A 20,049-nucleotide genomic window follows, 5' to 3' on the forward strand; every position below is an offset into this window, starting at 1 on the left:
ATCAGCCAAACCTTTATTTATTATTCTTGGTACCATACTAATTTGCGAGCAAGATTTTTTTAAAGCTTTTTATTATGGAAAATTTTAAACACACGAAACTAGAGAAAATAGTGCTGTGAACCCTATGTACACATCACCCAGCTTCAATACAATTGACTTTTCTTTTGAGCAAGGTTTTAAACTGTAGTCTTAACATTAGTTTTATATTTAGAAAGTATTACATCCAGTGTAACAAAATATTAATAACATCCATTTGAAGAGTTATTTTAGTATTCCTGTGAGGTAAGTGGCAAATGTTTAGAGGACTTATTATTATTATTAGACATAAAAGTTATCCTTTTAATACAGTTTTGCAAAATTATGGGTATATTGTGGGTTTCTTCTCTCCACTGGTTTCTCAGGCCAGTAGTCTATCAGGCCAGTCTTCTCTCTGACAGGGAGATTAGATTGTCCATAAGTTTTGTACAAGTGAGACATAAGCCCTTGAAAATGTTTTGATACAAGAAGTCAGAAAACTCTTTGAAACATTTAGAGGACTTTGTTTTTTAAATGATGTTCAGGGACCAACCAGTAATGTCCCCTGGTCACTGCAGTGTTTGTGGGATTCTGGATCAAACACTATAGAAGTCACTGCACGAGCTGCATCTCATGTGTTTGTCGTGTGCTTGGATTCCAGATCGCAGTGGTCATGGGCTCCTGCACCGCAGGAGGAGCCTATGTGCCTGCCATGGCTGATGAAAACATCATCGTACGCAAGCAGGGTACCATTTTCTTGGGAGGACCCCCCTTGGTAAGAACATAAGAATGTTGGCTGATGGAAATTAAATATGCATAACATAAAATACACCATTTTACCTATTTGTTGGATGTTTTAAAAAATATTGTGATAAAATATGCATAACATAAAACTTACTGTTGTAACCGTTTTTTCAGTACAGCTTGGTGACGTTTAGTATGTTCATATTGTTGTGCAACCATCACTACCATCTATCTCGAGAACATTTTCATCCTTCCCAACTGAAATTCTCCCTATTTCTGTCACCTCTGCCACCTCGGCACCACCATTCTACTTTCTGTCCTTATGAATTTGACTATTCTAGGTACCTCACATGTAAGTGGAATCATATAATATCTGTCCTTTTGTGATTGACGTATTTCAGTTAGCAAAACGTCCTCATGGTTCTATATTGTAGCAGATGTCAGAGTGTCCCTCATTGTTAAGGCTGAATAATGTTCTGTTGTATGTATACACTGTATTTTGTTTATTCATCCATCAATGGATATTTGGGTTGCTTTCACTCTCAAGCTCTTATGAATAATGCTGCTATGAACGTGGGTGTACAAATCTCTATTCAAGTTCCTGCCTTCATTTCTTTTGGGTATATACCTGGAAGTGAAATTGTTGGATCATATGGAAATCTATGTGTAGTTTTTTGAGGAATCACTTCATCCTTTTCATGGCTGAATAATATTCCATTGTATGGATATGCTGTGTTTTATCTATCCATTCATCAGTTGATGGACATTTAGGTTGCTTCTGCTTTGGGTATTATGAATAATGGCGCTTTGAACGTATAGGTTTTTGCATGGAAATGTTTTTATTTCTATTGGATATGTGCCTATGAGTAGAATTGCCAGATCATGGGGTAGCTATGTTTAACAGTTTGAAAAACTTCCAATCTATCTAATGCATGTTTTACATTTCTACCAGCAGCATGTGAGGGTTCTGATTGTTCCACATTCTTGTCAACACTTGTAATTGTGTGTTTGTCTGATGACAGCCATCTTTGTGGGTGTGAGGTAGTACCTCATTTTGGTTTTGATTTGCATTTCCCTAGTGACTAGTGATGTTGAGGCATTTATTGTTTTTTGAGAGAGTCTCACACTGTTGCCCAGGCTGGAGTGCAGTGGTATGATCTTGGCTTACTGCAACTTCCACCTCCCAGGTTCAAGTGATTCTCCTGCCTCAGCCTCCCAAGTAGCTGGGATTACAGTTGCACGCCACCACTCCTGGCTAATTTTTGAATTTTTAGTAGAGACGGGGTTTCACCATGTTGGCCAGGCTGGTCTTGAACTCCTGACCTCAGGTGGTATGCCTACTTCAGCCTTCCAAAGTGCTGGGATGACAGGCATGAGCCACTGTACCTGGCCAAGGCATCTTTTCATGTGCCTATTGGCCATTTGTATGTCTTCCTTGGAGACATGTCTATTCAGATTCTTTGCTTATTTTTACATTGGGCTATTTGTCTTTTTATTTAGTTGTAAGAATTCTATATATGTTCTGAATACAAGTCCCTTATTAGATTTGCAAATATTTTTGCTCATTCTGTGGGCTGTCTGTTTTACTTTCTTAGTGATGTCTTCCTTTGAAGCACAAAAGTTTTAAATTTTGATCACATCCAGTTTATGCATTTTTTCCTTTGGTTTCTTGTGCTTTTGGTGTCTTATCCAAGAAGCCTTTGCCTAACCCAAGGTCATGAAGATTTACTCCTCTGTTTTCTTCTGAGAGTTTTATAATTTTAGCTCTTGCATTTGGGTCTGTGATCCATTTTGAGCTAGTTTTTGGGTGTGAGATAAGGAAGGGCTCCGGCATTGCTCTGTATGTGCATCTGCAGTTGTTCCAGCATCATTAGTTGAAAGGACTCTCCTTTCCCCATTGAATGGTCTTGGCAGAAAAAAACTTTTACTTATTTTTTCTTTTACCTAGCTATACCATTGTTTGACTCAAGAGCAATAGCAAGTTAATAAGCTGTTAGGAGAAAGCAGCAAGGTTCCTACAGTGTATTAACTTTTGTGTAAAATGGAGGGAAATATACATTTGTATGCTTGTATATGCATAAAGAAGTTCTAGAAAAGATACAAAAATACTACTTAAAATGTAGAGGAGAGGAAACAGGGTGGGAGAAAGACCTTTGATTTTTTTGAGCCTGAGGCTGGGTGCAGTGGCTCATGCCTGTAATCCCAGCACTTTGGGAGACTGAGGTGGGTGGATCACTTGAGGTCAGGAACTTGAGACCAGCCTGGCCGATATAGTGAAACCCTGTGTCTCCTAAAAAAACAAAAATTAGCCAGGCGTGGTGGTGTGCGCCTGTAATCTCAGCTACTCTGGAGGCTGAGACAGGGGGATTGCTTTAACCTAGGAGGTGGAGGTTGCAGTGAGTTGAGATTGTGCTGCTGCACTTCAGCCTGGGCAACAGAGCGAGACTCCATCTCAAAAAAAAAAAAAAAAAAAAGACACAGAAAAGGACAAATATTTGATTTTACTTGTATGAAATATTGAGAATAGGCAAATTCATAGAGGCGGAAAGTAGATTAGTGGTTGCCAGGGACTGGGAGGAGGGTGGAATGGGAGTGACCGCCATGAGGATGGGGTTTCTTCTGGGAGTGACGAAATTTTCTGGAATTAGGTAGTGGTGATGGTTGCCCAGTTTGTGAATGTACTAAAAGCCACTGAATTGTATGCTTTAAAATAGTGAATTTTATGGTATGTGAATTCCATTCCAAAAAGTTTGTTGCTTCAAAATTTGTCCAAGAATCATCTTTGGTTATGGAATACTAATACAAATTCATTAGAAAGAATGTATTAAATAGAGCTTACATTTTGATGTAAAATAAGTATGTTTCCCAAAAGACAGTGTTAATTTTTCATAACTTTTACTGAAGATCAGGTAGGCCTGAAGGGCTGCCATTTCAAATGTAAAAGTCTTAAGGCATTATTTTAAAAGCCTGTAGCATTATTATTACTATTATTATTATTATTTTAACATGTCTCTTGTATGTGATAGCTGTTATTTGTTAATGAGAGGAAAATGCACTCAAAATTTACCTTTGTATAGTAAAAGGTACAAACTTTCATGGGCCATTCTTGTTTATCTTTTGACTAGAAACTGAGTAAAGATATGGCTACAATTCGAAAATATCTTTTTGGAAATATAGGCAGATCATAATAGTGGAATAACATGAAGGGTTTTGAAAGAAGAGTTTGTCTAAGGGTCAGTAGTTACAATGTCCATTCAGTTAATTCAGTTAACTTGTACATTATAAAGAAGCCACTTGGCAGCCAGGGAAGCCTGAAGTTCTGTTGGACCCCATCCAGCAATCCACCTTTGAAAGACTGCATTCAGGGGGAGAAAAAAGCAGTAGCAGCAGCCTCATCCTTTAGAGAATTCTAAATTCTGACACATGTTTGACTGGATGTTGAGAAAGGGCTTTGAAGGGTTTGCACATAGTGTGGGGTGTAGTTGCTGTAGCTTTTAGTAGCTTAGAGTGGTTGAAAAAAATGGATAGTAAGACAAGTTTTTGAAGGAGCTTTTTGTTCTCCTGTCTTTTGTTTATCTTTTGAACTTGTCATTTAGTCGAATGAGCTGTTTTAATTTCCTCTTTGACTTCTATCATCTTTGCACCTATCACACTATCAAACGTGGGTGTTCAATAAATATTAACTGATGACAAATTCTTATTTTTTTTTGGTTGATATTAGTCAGATCCCTGAAAATAAATATAATTTATCTGTTGTTTATTCCTTTTTGCAACTTTAAATATCCAGACACCTCTTATAATTTGTTATTGTCTGGACTGATGTTAATTTACCCTGAATGTTTTGGAAGGAAAAGAACCAGGAATTCAGTTCTGGGGGCGGAATAATTGGAGGTGAAAATTTTAACTAACTCTCTCTGCAGAAAGATATTTTATTTAAGACAAAGCTTTTGATGTAGTGAGTAATAAGTTGTTTCTATGCTGTATTTTCTTTTCTTTTTAATTTTTTTTTCAGGGCTCCCCTCAGGAAAGATTTTCTCTTTACCTCCAACCTCTCTGTGCTGTATTTTAGATTAATGTTCATTATTCTAATGAAAGCTTTTCTTATTTGGGTTGATTAATTTGTTTCTTTTTCTTCAGAGAGGTAGGAATCAATAAATAGTTCCTAAGGGGTTGGATTGGCATTTAGCCTTAAATTATTTTTCTTTCTTTTTCCTGGTAGAATTTTTCTGGCTATAATTAAGTTATTCTTAATTTATTACTGAGGTTTCTTTCTTTTTGGCCACATTCTGCTAGATCTTAGGTTTAGGTAATCTTGGAGATTTTTTTCCTACCTCTCTTTCCTAGGCAGAGTTTGTGATAGTAAATGGAATTTTTCAGCATGTTATTAAGTATTCAAAGATGAATAAATCACAGTTCCTGCCATCAAGGAATTCACAGCATAGAGGAGATGACAGACATACATGCACATTACTGAACTGCATTCTGACACATGCCGTTTTGGAGGTGTAAGTACAACACCCTTGGACCATGGATAGGCAGGCAGTCCTCTATTAATACCATGGAGAAGGCCTGGGCGGGTCAGGAAAGCTGCAAAGAGGAGGCAACTTGAGGTGGGACTTGAAAGGTAAGTGGGAATTCGTCAGGTAGGTGAGAAGAAGAGATCCCAGGCCTTGGGAGGAACACACACACAGACACAAAGGCTTGACCACATGTGTCAGGGCAGCATGACATAGGGAAAGAGGATGGCCTTTCAGGTCTTTCAGGCTGGAAGCTGGAAACGTGTGGGCTCGAATTATACTCTATTGCTTGCTGTGGACTGTAAGCAAGTTCTTGGTGACTCTGGGCTTAGATTTTTCACCTGTAGAGTAGAGATAATAGTCTCCAGGTTTCCTAGGTGCATGGAATGAGAAAGCACAGTCTTCTTTAGTTCTGTGGAAGAAAAAGTGTAGGTACAGTCAGTTGAGGAGATGTGCATGTTGAGGAAGCATTTTTATATCTCTGATGGACCGGTTTCACTGATGATTTTTATCCTTGTTGTAGGTTAAAGCGGCAACTGGGGAAGAAGTATCCGCTGAGGATCTTGGAGGTGCTGATCTTCATTGCAGGTGAAACAGAAATGGTCGTTTCTTTCCAGGATTGAGTGTCATTTTGTTTGTTTGTTTGTTTGTTTAAAAGAAGTTTTACATATTTGTTTTGGGTGCTAAACTTGCCAGACCACACCACAGTTTATTTGTTCTTGATCTGCTGGTTTAATGTTCAATTCTTTGAACTATAGACTTGCATTTCCAAGCTAGAGCATCAGCCAAGAAGGAATGGAGAGACAGGTTTCTTATTTATTTGACAGACATCCACTGGGCACCTGTTATGTAGCAGGCACTGTTCTGGGTGGCTGAAAAAAGAAGTTAGATACCATCTTTGACCTCCAGGGCCTTATATTCTAGTCAGGGAGGTGGGCAATCACAAGTAATTGCACAAAATTATGTAAATGTGGCAGATACGTGATAAGGCTTACAAAGGAGAAGAGGGAGAGCATAGAGGAGGTGGGTCTACCCTGGGGTGTGCAGGTAAATGTTTAGTAACTGGTTCTCTGGGGAGGAAAAAAAGCCCCAATTTGTGGCATTTGCCAATTTCTGTGGTATGAGTGATCCCACCATGGCTGATTTCAAGCTGCCAACATGATGCCTCTATGTGGAATCAGACACAGATGCACGTAGTTGGCTCTTGCGAGTTAGGTGTGAGCTGGCTTCGTCACATCATTGGCCTAACCGTGTTAGATTAGAGTGCAGGGGTAAGAAGATCCTCTACCTCCTAGAATGTTGTCAGAAGTAAATGAGATACAATACATGTGGATTGCTTTAGAATGAAACTATACCTGCTTTTGATAAGTTAGCTATAAATGTTGATTGCCATTATGATTATTTTCTTGTTTATCATCATAGTTGCTCAATAAAGGTTTTAGACTTTTTTTTTTTTTTTTTTAGGAGTAATTGGGAAGCAGTTGAGGAGGGTTTTTTTGTTTTTGTTTTCAGTTTTTTATATTTTTGTTTTTATTTTTTGTAGAAACAGATGTCTCACTGTATTGCTCAGGTTGGTTTAAAACTCCTTGCCTCAAGCAGTCCTCTTGCCTTGCCCTTCCAAAGTGCTGGGATTACAGGAGTGAGCCACTGCGCCTGGACTAAATTTTTAAGCAGTTTGACTGTTTTAAAAAAGTAAAGCTGTAGGCAATTAGCTATATTAGGTAAGGGTGTAGATTCTGGAATTTAACTTCTGTTTGCCTCCCCTGTTACCCTTGGGACTTAGACAAACTGCTTACCCTCCTTGAGTCTCATTTCCTCATAAAGTGAAAATTGTGAATAGTGCCTGCCTCATAATACGGCATCTACTATATAACTCTATTACTGTTATTCATAATATTCATAATAACCTGTTTAAATTTGTGAGGAAATGATTGGGGGTGATGAATTTTTTTTTTTTTTTTTTGGAAAGTACCATGAAATTTATTAGTCACAGGTTGCTCTGTGTTCTCTCAAATGCATCTTTATACCTCTCTTAAGTCATCCTTAAGAGCTAATTTGACACAAAGACTTATATATACAGTGTCTCGTTAAAGGTTTTCCTTTCCTGCTGTTTTGGTAAATACTAGACAGTTTTCATAAAAAAGTATTTTATTTTATTTTAAATATTTACTGATTTAGAAGCTGTTCCTTCTGCTTCTATTTGACTTCTGACAGTGTAGTTAGAAGTCAGCATTTATAACTGGTATTATGTATGAAGCATTTAAAAGATATGGTCAGTCATAAAATGATAAAATGTTGTATTAAATTAAAGAAACTGAAAAAGATCTACCATTTGCGAGGCATCTGTGGGCTATGAAAAGGAGTAAACATGGTCTCTGCTTTTGCTCAGTAACTCCCAGTCCTAAAGTAGAGTGTCATGAAATCACTGAGAGCCTAGCTCTAAGATATGTCTCCCAAGGAGTTTGGTATTTTCCCAGGCAAGCCATAAAAATTTAGATTGCAGCAGCTTAGTCCTTACTCATAAAATGAACAAATTCTATTATTTTCAGGTATGTATCTATGACTTTATAGATTTTTAAATACTTTATTAGAAAGTCATAGTTTATCTACATCTGAAATAACAGGCCATCTAATTGGGACAGGACTAATAACCAGAGCAAGTCCGTACGTCATTCACTGCACTTGAAATTGAACAGGAACTTCCATGGCCCCTGCCATGGAACCGTTTTATCCGTTCCGATTTTTACCCATAATCCCAGGCCCAATGCATTCAAGCCTTTTCATTTGTTGCCTGTGATGGCTTACTGTCAGTGTAACTTCTAGGGAGAGGGCTCAGAGTTCTCTCAGAAATGAGAGGCCAGAGTTGGCATCTCCATTAGGAGCTCAGTTATGTACACAGTTTATGCTGTAACCAACTACATCATGAAAGCGTGCCATCTGTGGTTGGCCTTCATCACACGCAATTGTGCTTAAGGTACAGGGGATGAGTACTTAATAGAAGCCTTTGTCAGCAAGGCCCCTTGGTATGGCAGAGGAAGGTTCAGGTTAGAAAATAGAAGGCATGAGTTCTTCTGCAGCTACTTGTGGTCTTAGGTCAAAGTACTTAACTTATGCATACTTCAGCTTTTCCTGTTTGTAAAACAAAGGGAATACAGTTTTACCAGGGTTCTTAAAGGGACTACTTAAGAGGCCATTTATTAAAGATGACAAATTTTTTAAGTGTTTTAGAAGTAAAAGTGCTGTCATCTTTAGATGAGAGAAGAGACTTGGGACTTAAGATATTTAATTATTTTCCTTTTCCCTGTTCTGACGAGTTTAGTTTGCTTACTCTGTAGAAAGTCTGGAGTAGGTGACCACTATGCTTTGGATGATCATCATGCCCTTCACTTAACTAGGAAGGTTGTGAGGAATCTAAATTATCAGAAGAAATTGGATGTGAGTACGATATGTTCTTATATCTTTTATTCTCCTGAAATGCATTTCGACTCACTGCACCTTGAAATCATGTCTTTAAACAGGTTAACATGATCTGTATTTCTGCAGGTCACCATTGAACCTTCTGAAGAACCTTTATTTCCTGCAGATGAATTGTATGGAATAGTTGGTGCTAACCTTAAGAGGAACTTTGATGTCCGAGAGGTATGTGAAAGTGGAACTGTGAGCTTTTTGACCAGCTGTGAGTCTGTTTGTATGTGTATCTGTTTTCAAAGCTAAAGTTTGTTAAGATATGTTCATGCCTAGAAATAGATGTGGATCTCAGTAAGGAGTGACATATGTGGCAACGATACCTTTCCAGACTGTAGATATCATTGGTACAGAGTAAATACTAAAAGAGGGGAGTGGGGGACCTCAGTGACTGGAGAGTTTTCGTTGCGCAAAGCGTGATTTGGTCATAAGTAAGACTCCATGTCCTGTGCACATTACGAATGATGTAAAGCAGCTTAACAATTGTCAGCTATTTCTTTTCATTGTTCTTCTTTTGGGAAATGGATGAAATGTCAGTAAGTTGTTGGAAGAAAAAGCATACCCTTTTAGATCAACATGACATTTGCATGATTAGACCTGATTACAGTTGAAAAAGTTGCTATGGTTACACATTGTCGACATAGTGTTCTGTAATTTAGATGGACAACTTTTAGGGTTTAGAGCATATAGTCTTTTATTTTGTTCAGTATCCATAGTTGGCCGAGTAGTTTTTAAATTAGGAAATTATCTTAATATCAAATTCTGTGCTGGAAGTTTTAATATTTCAAATTATATTTTCCCCTTGACTATAAAATGTTATATATTAGTTGTGAAAAATATGGAAAATACAGAAAAGAAAAAAATTAAATTGCATATAATTCCACCCTCTAGAGAAGGTGGCTAATATTTGGATGTTTTAGCTTAATGTGCATATACACACATTTTTATGTAGTTGAGATAGTGCATATGTATATTTTTTTATTTTACTTTTTCTAGTTTAAATTATAAACATTTCCCCGTGTCTTTAGAAATTCTTCATGAAATATTTTCTACGGCTAGATCTTAATTCCTATACTAGTACTTGGCAACATGGGAAGTAATCGGTAACTATTTTCTGACTGCATTGATGGATGTAACGTTCTGTTGTATGGATTTATTTAGGCAATACCCTAGCATTGCTAGTGGGTCTTAAATCCTGGATTTTATTGAGCTTCAAGTGATACGTCACTTTAGCAAAGGTGACTTAGTTAATTGCAAATTTTTAAATTAGGTTTTTAGTTTGACTTTTAATTAATTATAAGCATAGAAAAAAATGGTACTTAAATTCTGACATACTTGAAAAATGTGTCGGGCCAGGCGCGGTGCCTCATGCCTGTAATCCCAGCACTTTGGGAGGCGGAGGCAGGCAGATCCCTTGAGTCCAGGAGTTGGAGATCAGCTGGCTAACATGGTGAAACCCCGTCTCTACCAAAATTACAAAAATTGGCCTGGCGTGGTGGCATGTGCCTGTAATCCCAGCTCCTTGGGAGGCCAAAACAGGAGAATTGCTTGAACCTGGGAGCAGAGGTTGCAGTGAGCCAAGGTTGCACCACTGCACTCCAGCCTGGGTGACAGAGTGAGACTTTGTCTCAAATAAATAAATAAAAGTAAATAAATAAATTACAAAAAATGAGTTGTTCCAGATAGCCAAGTTCTTTAGTTGGCTAATAATTCACCCTTTTTCGCGTAACCACTTTTTCCTTTATCCACAGTGTATTGAGTATTTGTTCTATTCAGGGGTTGTTTCAGGTGCCAGGCATACAGAAGCGAACAAACAAACAGATACAAATACATGCCTTCATGTTGTTTTCATTTCATTTTAATGGAAATCTTTTTAAAAAATAGACTTGTCTTCTTTTTTTTTTTTTTTTAATGGAGTCTGGCTCTGTCGCCCAGGCTGGAGTACAGTAGCGCGATCTCGGCTCATTGCAAGCTCCGCCTCCTGGGTTCACGCCATTCTTCTGCCTCAGCCTCCCGAGCAGCTGGAACTACAGGCGCCCAACACCATGCCCGGCTAATTTTTTTGAATTTTTAGTAGAGATGGGATTTCACCATGTTAGCCAGGATGGTCTCAAACTCCTGACCTCCTGACCTCGTGATCCACCCGCCTCGGCCTCCCAAAGTGCTGGGATTACAGGTGTGAGCCACTGCGCCTGGCCGACTTGTGTCTTCTTAAATAGTAATCTGGACTTATACCTTTTGCTGATCCATGGTCATTATTGTGAATATAATTTATTACATTTTTCTATATTGGCAAATAAACCTTATATGGAAGTCTTTTTTTTGTTTTGTTTTGTTTAGAGATCTGACTTGCCATGTTTCCCAGGCTGATCTTGAACTCCTGGGCTGAAGCAGTCCTCCTGCCTCAGCCTCCCAAAGTGCTGGGGTTACAGGCGTGAGCCACCACACCCAGCTCCTTATATGGAAGTCTTAATAGTGTATGGTGCTGTGGGACAATGTTGGAATCTGAGTTGGGAAACCTGGGTTCCAGTTCTCATTCTCCCAGTCAATAGTCCTGGGTGTTAACCTCTCTGAACATTGCTTTCTGCTTCTAGAAATAGGGATAGTATCATGTTATCTGTCTGCTTCCTTTAACCCCCCATTCAACAGTTAAAAACTTTACATTCTTTTAAAAAATTGTATTAAAGTTATAGCTTTTAAGTTCAGCTTAAAGATACATTATTCTATGTATAAGTCTAGGAAATGTTCACATTTCCCCACTTCTTCCTAAGAAATTTTCAAATATGCTGAGATGTTCAAAGAATAATGCAATGATCACCTGTATATGAACTTCTTAGAGTCAACAATTGTTAGAATTTTGTGCCATTTGTGTGTGAAACACATTTTAAAGCACAGGCACAGCTCAGATACGTTGTGGGTTCAGTTCCAGATCCCTGCAATAAAGTTAGTATCACAATAAAGTGAGTGAGTCACGTGAATGTTTTGGTTTTCCAGAGCATATAAAAGTTATGTTTATACTATCTTGTAGTCTGTTAAGTGTGCAGGAGCACCTTGCCTTTAAAAAGTACATACCTTAATTTAAAAATACCTTATTGCTTTAAAACATGCTAACAATCATCTGAACCTTCAGTGAATCATCTTTTGCTGGTGGAGGGTCTTGCCTTGATGCTGACAGGGTGGAGGTTGCTGAAGGTTGGGGTGGCTGTGGCAATTTCTTAAAATAAGACAACAATGAAGTCTGCCAGACTGACTGACTCTTGCTTTTATAACATATTTCTCTGTAGTATGCAATACTGTTTGCTAGAATTTGATCCAGGGTAGAACTTTCTTTTTTTTTTTTTTTTGAGATGGAGTCTCGCTCTGTCACCCAGGCTGGAGTGCAGTGGTGCAATCTCAGCTCACTGCAAGCTCCGCCTCCTGAGTTCACATCATTCTCTTGCCTCAGCCTCCCAAGTAGCTGGGACTACAGGTGCCCACCACCATGCCTGGCTAATTTTTTGTATTTTTAGTAGAGACGGGATTTCACTGTGTTAGCCAGGATAGTCTCAATCTCCTGACCTTGTGATCTGCCCGCCTCGGCCTCCCAAAGTGCTGGGATTACAGGCGTCAGCCACCGCGCCCAGCCCGGGGTAGAACTTTCAAAATGAAAGTCAGTCCTCTCAAACCTGACTACTGCTTTATTAACTAAGTTTATGTAATACTCTATATCCGTAGTTGTCCTTTCACAGTGTTCATAACATCTTCATCAGGAGTATATTCTATCTCAAGAAACTTCTTGTTTTGCTAATTCATAAGAAGCAGCTCCTCATCTGTTCTAGTTTGAACATGAAATTGCAGCAGTTCAGTTACCTCTTCAGACTCCACTTCTAACTGTAGTTATCTTACTAATTCCACCATATCTGATGTGACTTCATCCATTGAAATCTTGAGCCCCTCAAAGTTACCCATGAGGGTTGGAATCAACTTCTTCCAGTATCTTTAATTTAATTAAATATCCTTAATGTTGATATTTTGACCTCCTCACATGAATCGTGAATATTCTCAATGGCATCTAGAATGGCGAATCCTTTCCAAAAGGTTTTGGATTTACTTTGCCCAGATCTGTCAGAGGAATCACTATCTATGGCAGCTATAGCTTGCGGAAATATATTTCTTTTCTTCTTTTTTTTTTTTTTAGACGGAGTCTTGCTGTGTCGCCCAGGCCGGAGTGCAGTGGCGAGATCTTGGCTCACTGCAACCTCTGTCTCTTGGGTTCAAGCAATTCTCCTGCCTCAGTCTCCCAAGTAGCTGGGATTACAGGTGCACACCACCACTCCCGGCTAATTTTTGTATTTTTAGTAGAGACAGGGTTTTACCGTATTGGTCAGGCTGGTCTTGAACTCCTGACCTCAGGTGTTCCACCTGTCTTGGCCTCCCAAAGTGCTGGGATTACAGGCATGAGCCACCACACCTGGCCCAGGAAATGTATTTCTTAAATAATAAGACTTAAAAGTAAAAATGACTCCTTGATCCGTGGGCTGCAGAGTGGATGTTATAATAGCAGGCATGAAAAGAACACTCATCTCTTTGTGCATCTCCATCAGAGTCTTGAGTGACCAGGTACATTGTCAATGAGCAGTAATATTTTGAAAGAAATCTTTTTTTCTGTGTAGTAGGTTTCAACAGTGGCCTTAAAAATTCATTAAGCCATGGCACAAATACATGTGCTGTCATCCAGGGTTTGCTGTTATGTTTATAGAGCACAGGCAGAGTAGATTTAGCATAATTCTGCAACTTAAAGTCACCAGCTGCATTAGCCTTTAATGAGAGAGTAAGCCGGTCCTCTGAAGGTGTGGACTGACTTCTCTCCAGCTATGAAAGCCCTAGGTGGCATCTTCTTCCACCAGAAGGCGGTTTCATCCATACTGAAAATCTGTTGTTTAATGTAGCCACCTTCATCAGTGATCTTAGCTAGATCTTCTGGATAACTTGCTGTAGCTTCTATAATACATCAGCACTTGCTGCCTCACCTTATACTTTTGTGGTACAAATGGCTTTTTTTTTTTTTAACCTCATGAACCAATCTCTGCTAGCTTCAAATTTTTCTTCTGCAACTTCACCTATGCAAGCCTTCAGGGAATTGGAGAGAGTTAAGACCTTGCTCTGGATTAAAGGGAATGTTGTGAGTGGCTTGATTTTCTATCCAGACTACTCCAACCTTCTCCATCTCAGCAACAAGGCTGTTTTCGCTTTCTCAACACTATGGATTTTTTGTGAAGATAAGTGAATGTATTTTATGTGGCCAGGTGGTGTTAATTGTAATGCAAATACAACATAGTTTTTCACTAAATGGCCCTAGATTGCTGTGCCCTTTGAGCGGTATCTCTGTGTGGAAGAATGATAGTTGTTACGGGTTAATTGCTTGTTAAAGGTACAATTTTTAGAGGTATATAGCACCCAAAACAGATAACTGTGACATTCCCATTATATTACTGGATTTTTTAGGTAAAGAAGTAAAAAATAATTCAGAGTAAACTTTTACTTGATGGGAGAGAAAGATGTTGGGAAGCATTCACTCAGTTTTCAGCCTTTGCATCATACAAAACAAGCTTTTGATTGATGTGGCAAACAGAAAAAGGGAAGTGCAAACTATGTAGGAAAATAGTATGTATCCTCTAAAATAGTTTCTGAAGTTGAAAATAGGCTTCATGTTTAGAACTCCTTACAGTAGTCCTGATATATGGTGATAAGCCCCAGGGATAAACTATTCAGCAATTTCTACTCCTTTGTACATATGTGGATGATCCTTCAAGTGTAACAGATTCAGAATCAATGAGTCTTTATTAAGGGCTTAATAATAGTGATAGCTGCACTTTAATGAGAGCCTGGCAGTATGCTTTAGTTAGCACTTTATTTTTATTTCTTACTTTTTTATTTTTCTTTTTTCTACCCTGTTAACTGATAGCGCTGTTTATCCTTTTTTTTTTTTTTCTAATTTATTATTCCTTGCTGAAAGGAATAGTTAGCACTTTTTACATTTTTTTTTTTTTGTAACAGATGAGGAAACTGAAGCTTAGAGAATTTTCTAGTTTCTCAGTGGGAGAGCTGAGAGTCAGAGCTGGCTTTTCATCTCAGCATGATTTTTATAGGTTCCTACTTTCTTACAAGTAGATCATATCTTCCCAGCTCTTCTGTTCCATCATTCCAGAAGTGAGAACTGAGACTCAGAGGGGTGAAGTGACTTACTCCAGGGCACACCAGTCATACATGGTACCTTAGATTGGAGCCTGTGTCTTCTGACTGTGACCCCTGTCTCTGCCCATCTTTCTGATTGCATCCCTGAACCTCTGCTGGTGCATTCGAACAGTCCTTGAAACTCTAAGTCTAGCAACCAGCACTTGGAACCTTTCCTGCTTTTCCTGCATACAGCATGGTGCTGTTGCTTGTATAGTGAAGTATAAAATCAGAACCCAGAATGACTTCAGGGCATTGACCAGGCATGTCAAATGAAATTCTAGTGAGATTTTCTGTGTAGTGTAAAATGTTGTGAAAGTGACAAATTCACTGTGAATTGTTTTCCTGTAAGTAACTTTAATACAAAAATTATTTTGTAATATAATTTCTGAAGGCCATTGTTGTTTTTCCTCTTAGGTCATTGCTAGAATCGTGGATGGAAGCAGATTCACTGAGTTCAAAGCCTTTTATGGAGACACGTTAGTTACAGGTATAAAGGTGAAGAATTGGAAATATGAACATTTTCTGCTGCTTTGAAAATCAGGAATCTCTTGTCTCAAGACTTTGATACACTTGGCATGGGCTTTGTTGTTGAGAGCACTACAAATGTGTGAGCCAGTTTTCAAAAGGAACTGCTTTATAAAGACAAATTTGTAGCTTAATGGCTTCATGGATCCAAATAGTTTAAAATGGTAATAGCCAGATGCTGTAGTGTGGGTCCCTATCTGTGACTTTGTGATATTAGTTGTATAAAAAGGTTCTTATAGTAAAATTAGTAGAAAATACTTGTAGTTATTTTTGTTTTTCTGGATAACAATAATTATTTTGAAAATTTCAGCACTGTTTCCTTTGTTCTTCAATGTCCAATTCGACGAGGAAGTTTTATATTGTGTTTAGCTTCCCAAAAGGATATAGAGTGAGTTAAACCTTCTCACAGCCTCTGTGTAGGTCTTAAACTGATTCATGCAGACACTAGATTGAGAATTCAGTATATCTTGTCAGGAAAACCAAAATAAGGATGTTTTTAAAAGTTTTATTTTTAATCTAAAGTGTTTAGTTCATAGGCCTTTGAAGAAGTTTTTAAGGTAGATGCTAGACCTATAATAATCTGTTTAGGACAAATGGAAGAACAAATTTTATGAATTTCACTTGGTCATAAAAAACTTGAAAATATAATAGTTAGTCAAAGGTAATGTCAGGGTAGGAAAAAGCTAGCTACAGAAATCCAAACTGCAAATATACATTGAGGCTTAAGGATAAATCACAGTACTTTGTCCTAGTTTGATTTGTGAACAAAAGAAGGGTTCACACTGGGAGTAGAATTTATGTTTTTGTACTTAGGTGTTTAAGTGATTAAAAGCTTTTTGTTTGATATATAGACAGGATTTGTCACCAAATTGTTCAGAATGTAACAGTCATTGTGTAGCAGTTTAAAACAAGTCAAAGCTGTTTCTGCTTTCTCTAAAGATGGATGGGCTCTCTTTGTCATCTGCTTGTATGGATTTGCCTTCTACTTGCTAAAAGCCCTGTGGCACTCTTGTCCCCAAGAATACACACCTGGTTTCTTCCATCTTTTGACTATACTGGAATTCAAATACATTTAGAGACAGAGAAGGGGAGTGAGAAGGAGAAGAAGGGAATGAGAGGCTGGTGGTGGGGGGTGGGGGTGGGGGTGGCGGATAAGAAGGGTGGGAGGAGGAATGAGAAGGTGGGAGGCATAAAGGGTGAGGAGGTGAGAGGGGAGGACAGATTTTTCTGGGTCTCAAGTGTCTCTGGAAGTTCCTCAGGGTTTCCTCCTGCCTCAGCAGTTACCATGTGTAGCCTCTAGTTGTTTCTTGGACACTGTGGTTTCCCATTTCTAACTCAAGTTTGGATCAGGCATTTGCTGAAGGCCCTCCCTCTATGGGTGTCCCTAGTAGGGTGGGGACATGTTCCCTACTCAGCACATCCTGTCTGTACCTGGAGATCCTCTAAGCGGCGCCTAGTGTGGGTTGAATCTAAGTAGTTAACAGGGTTGCACATTTGCAGGGGTAGCATCTTTCCAGTGAGTGATGTGTTAAATTCCCATGTCTTTGTGCAGTGAAGCAGGACTAAGGATGGATTACTGGACTTTTTGGAAGTTTACCCCTTTGTGAATTGCTTCTGTAAGTGGCAGTGCCATTTAGGATGTACTGCATAGGGTTTTGGCTGGGATTTTAGGACTGAAAGACATGTAGGTGGCATCAAATCAGGGTTTCATTGTATCACATTAAATTAACATGATAAATTATCCGGGTGTAGTGACTCCTGGGGCCTATAGTCCCAGCTACTTGGGAGGCCAAAGTGGGAGGATCACTTGAGCCCGGGAGTTCGAGGCTGCAGTGAGCCATGATCTCACCATTGCATTCCAGCCTGGGTGACAGAACAAGACCCCGTCTCATAAATAGATAAATAAGAACATGATGATTTTTAAAAAGTCATAAATCCAGACAAAGCCAGAGTAAAGAAAAACAAAAAAAAAATAAAACAAAAAAACAACCAAATCTTTCAAGATTCAGGCTGGGTGTGGTGGCTCATGCCTATAATCCCAGTACTTTGGGAGGCCAAGGTGGGAGGATCACTTGAACCCAGGAGTTCGAGACCAGCCTGGCAACATAGCGAAACCCTATCTCTACAAAAAATACAAATACTAGCTGGGTGTGGAGGTGAGTGTCTGTAGTCTTAGCTACTCAGGAGGCTGAGGTAAGAGGGAGGATCACTTGAAGCATGAGAATTTGAGGCTGCAGTGAGCCATGATTGTGCTACTGTGTTCCAGCCTAGGCAACAGAGTGAGACCTTGTCTCAAAAAAAAATTCAGTTTTCTGGCTTATCAGTATGTTGACACTCTCTCTTATCTGTTAATTTTTCTTCAATAATTATTTTGATATTAAAAATGATATTTTTATAGTATCCCTAGTGTCTGGTACATACTAGACACTCAGATATATTAAATGAATAAATGGATAATACACTAAGCCAATTATTTAACCAAATCAGTCAAGACAAATGGATAACTCTACATGTATCATGACCCTTTCTAGAAGCAAAAGAAACCAGACTCTAGGACCTTAGGAACAAGAAGATTGTGACATGAGCTGTTTTATACCATAGACAAAATCTCTTTGCATTTTAAACTTGGATCCAATATTAAAGAATGTGTAAATATGCCTCTTTCTTGTGAATTAAAAAGCCCTTGGAAAAACACAAACCATAAATCTTCTTTGAATTTTCTTTTGAGGATTTGCTCGAATATTTGGGTACCCAGTAGGTATCATTGGAAACAACGGAGTTCTCTTTTCTGAATCTGCAAAAAAGGCAAGTACTGTTAAAAATATTTCAAGATTTTCTGTTTTAATGTAACATAACATTGAAGGTCAAATAATGAGTTAAAATTTCTTGCATAGAAGTATAAAAATGCTTAACTAGATGCCTCAGCAACCAGAATACTGTGTGTGCAGGCGTGTGTGTGTGTGTGTGTGTGCATGCGTGTATATATATGTGCATGTACGTTAGTATTTGAAACAGTTTTTATGGTGGTTTACATTAACGTGCTGTGATGAACCATCTGGAGCACTATTAAAAATGTACTCATTTTAGGAAAATTCTCCTAAGATACTTGAGTTACAATTGCTATAGAGGACATGTACATGTTCTCATGATAGAGAATACTTGTCCTGAAAGTGCTTCATGTCCTGGAGGGACTCAGAGGACTCATGGTTCAAAGATTCAGGTGGTTCTGAGACATGATCTGTTTATTCTCTTCTATCCCATTATCACTTTAACTTTATTGTATTTTTACTTTTTGGAAATGGGAATAGTGGGTCTTTGTTACTGGACCCATGGCTTTAAAAAAGGAAGTTCTTTTTGTTTATTATTATCATTATTTAATTTAACTCCAAGACAGCAAAAGAAAGAGGGAGTTCTTGACTATCTTTTCGCTTAGTTATTATTTGATTTCATATATCGTCTCAGATTTACGTAAACTTGGATAAATATAATTCATATACTTATTTGATAAAAATGTCTTAAAAAAAATTTTAATTCACCAAACTGCTTCGGGAAATAAAATGTTTCCTTAAGAAAAAATATGTTTAGTATTGCTTTTTCTCTTGAAATAACAGGGTCAAAGGTCTCTTTACTGATGCAGGTAATAGGCAGCTAAGCTCTTTCATACCCTAATTGAGGAAGAATTTGTCTTTGGTGAAATTTTTTATCAATAAATTTGGTTTCTGTATTCTGCCATTTATTATTACTCCTTCAACTCAATGATAAAATGGGAACAAGGAATTAAAAGTAAAGAAAATATAAATAAAAAATCACTTATAATTATACCAGAAATAGCTTTTAGTAACATTTTATTATTTTTTCTTAATAGTTTCCCTTTTTAAAAAATTGATACGCTATATATAGAGAGGTTTTGCATGTTTTCATTTAATAGTATATAGACAGTATTTCTCAAAATATTAGATATTCCTGAAATAATGACTTTTAATGAATATATATTTATTTCAATAGAGGAAATGTCAGACTGAGTCCAAACAAACTCTGCCTGGCTTTATGTGTCAGCTTGGCACAAAGAAACCCCTGAGGAGTTACGTTTGGCCTCAGCCTGACATTTCATTTGTTGAAATAAGCCCCAAAGGTCTGTGTGATTTTCTCATTCTTGTAAATGTAGTCATATTGAAGTCGAGCAATTACTTTGCGGTTTTGTACCTGACAAGGCATTTCCAGCAGAAGTAAAGAGATCTTCAGAGTAAAACATAAAGGAAATGGTTTATAAGAGTTTCCTTACTCATACAATCTTTAGGGAAGGAATAGCTGTATTTTTGTATGATTAAATAATTTCCTAAATTCAAGGTTAGAAGATCTCTATCACTCATCTAATCTAAAATCCCATTTATCTGGGGAATGTTGGCAAGAAAGATGTATTTACTATAATCTTGATGCATGAAAGAATTTCAGATGATCATCAAAACGGAAATGTCATCCTTCATATCCCGGGAGGGTTTATATTCTGGCTTTTCTAAAGTGGAGAACTAGAGAATTATCATATAGCAGAGTTCAGCAATTCTCATTG

General features: G+C 38.0%; 1 protein-coding gene across 1 annotated transcript in view; it reads left to right on the forward strand.

The window, feature by feature from the left end:
• Positions 1-20,049, forward strand: part of MCCC2 (methylcrotonoyl-CoA carboxylase 2) — a 68,830-nt gene that overhangs the window by 35,671 nt on the left and 13,110 nt on the right. The window contains exons 7-12 of the mRNA XM_003899781.5: positions 677-790; positions 5,800-5,864; positions 8,612-8,711; positions 8,820-8,915; positions 15,372-15,444; positions 18,211-18,287. Coding sequence (XP_003899830.3) covers positions 677-790; positions 5,800-5,864; positions 8,612-8,711; positions 8,820-8,915; positions 15,372-15,444; positions 18,211-18,287 — 525 coding nt within the window. The remainder of the gene's footprint in view (positions 1-676; positions 791-5,799; positions 5,865-8,611; positions 8,712-8,819; positions 8,916-15,371; positions 15,445-18,210; positions 18,288-20,049) is intronic.

The sequence above is a fragment of the Papio anubis genome, chromosome 5 (genome assembly GCF_008728515.1).
Source record: "Papio anubis isolate 15944 chromosome 5, Panubis1.0, whole genome shotgun sequence".
Classification (NCBI taxonomy): domain Eukaryota; kingdom Metazoa; phylum Chordata; class Mammalia; order Primates; family Cercopithecidae; genus Papio; species Papio anubis.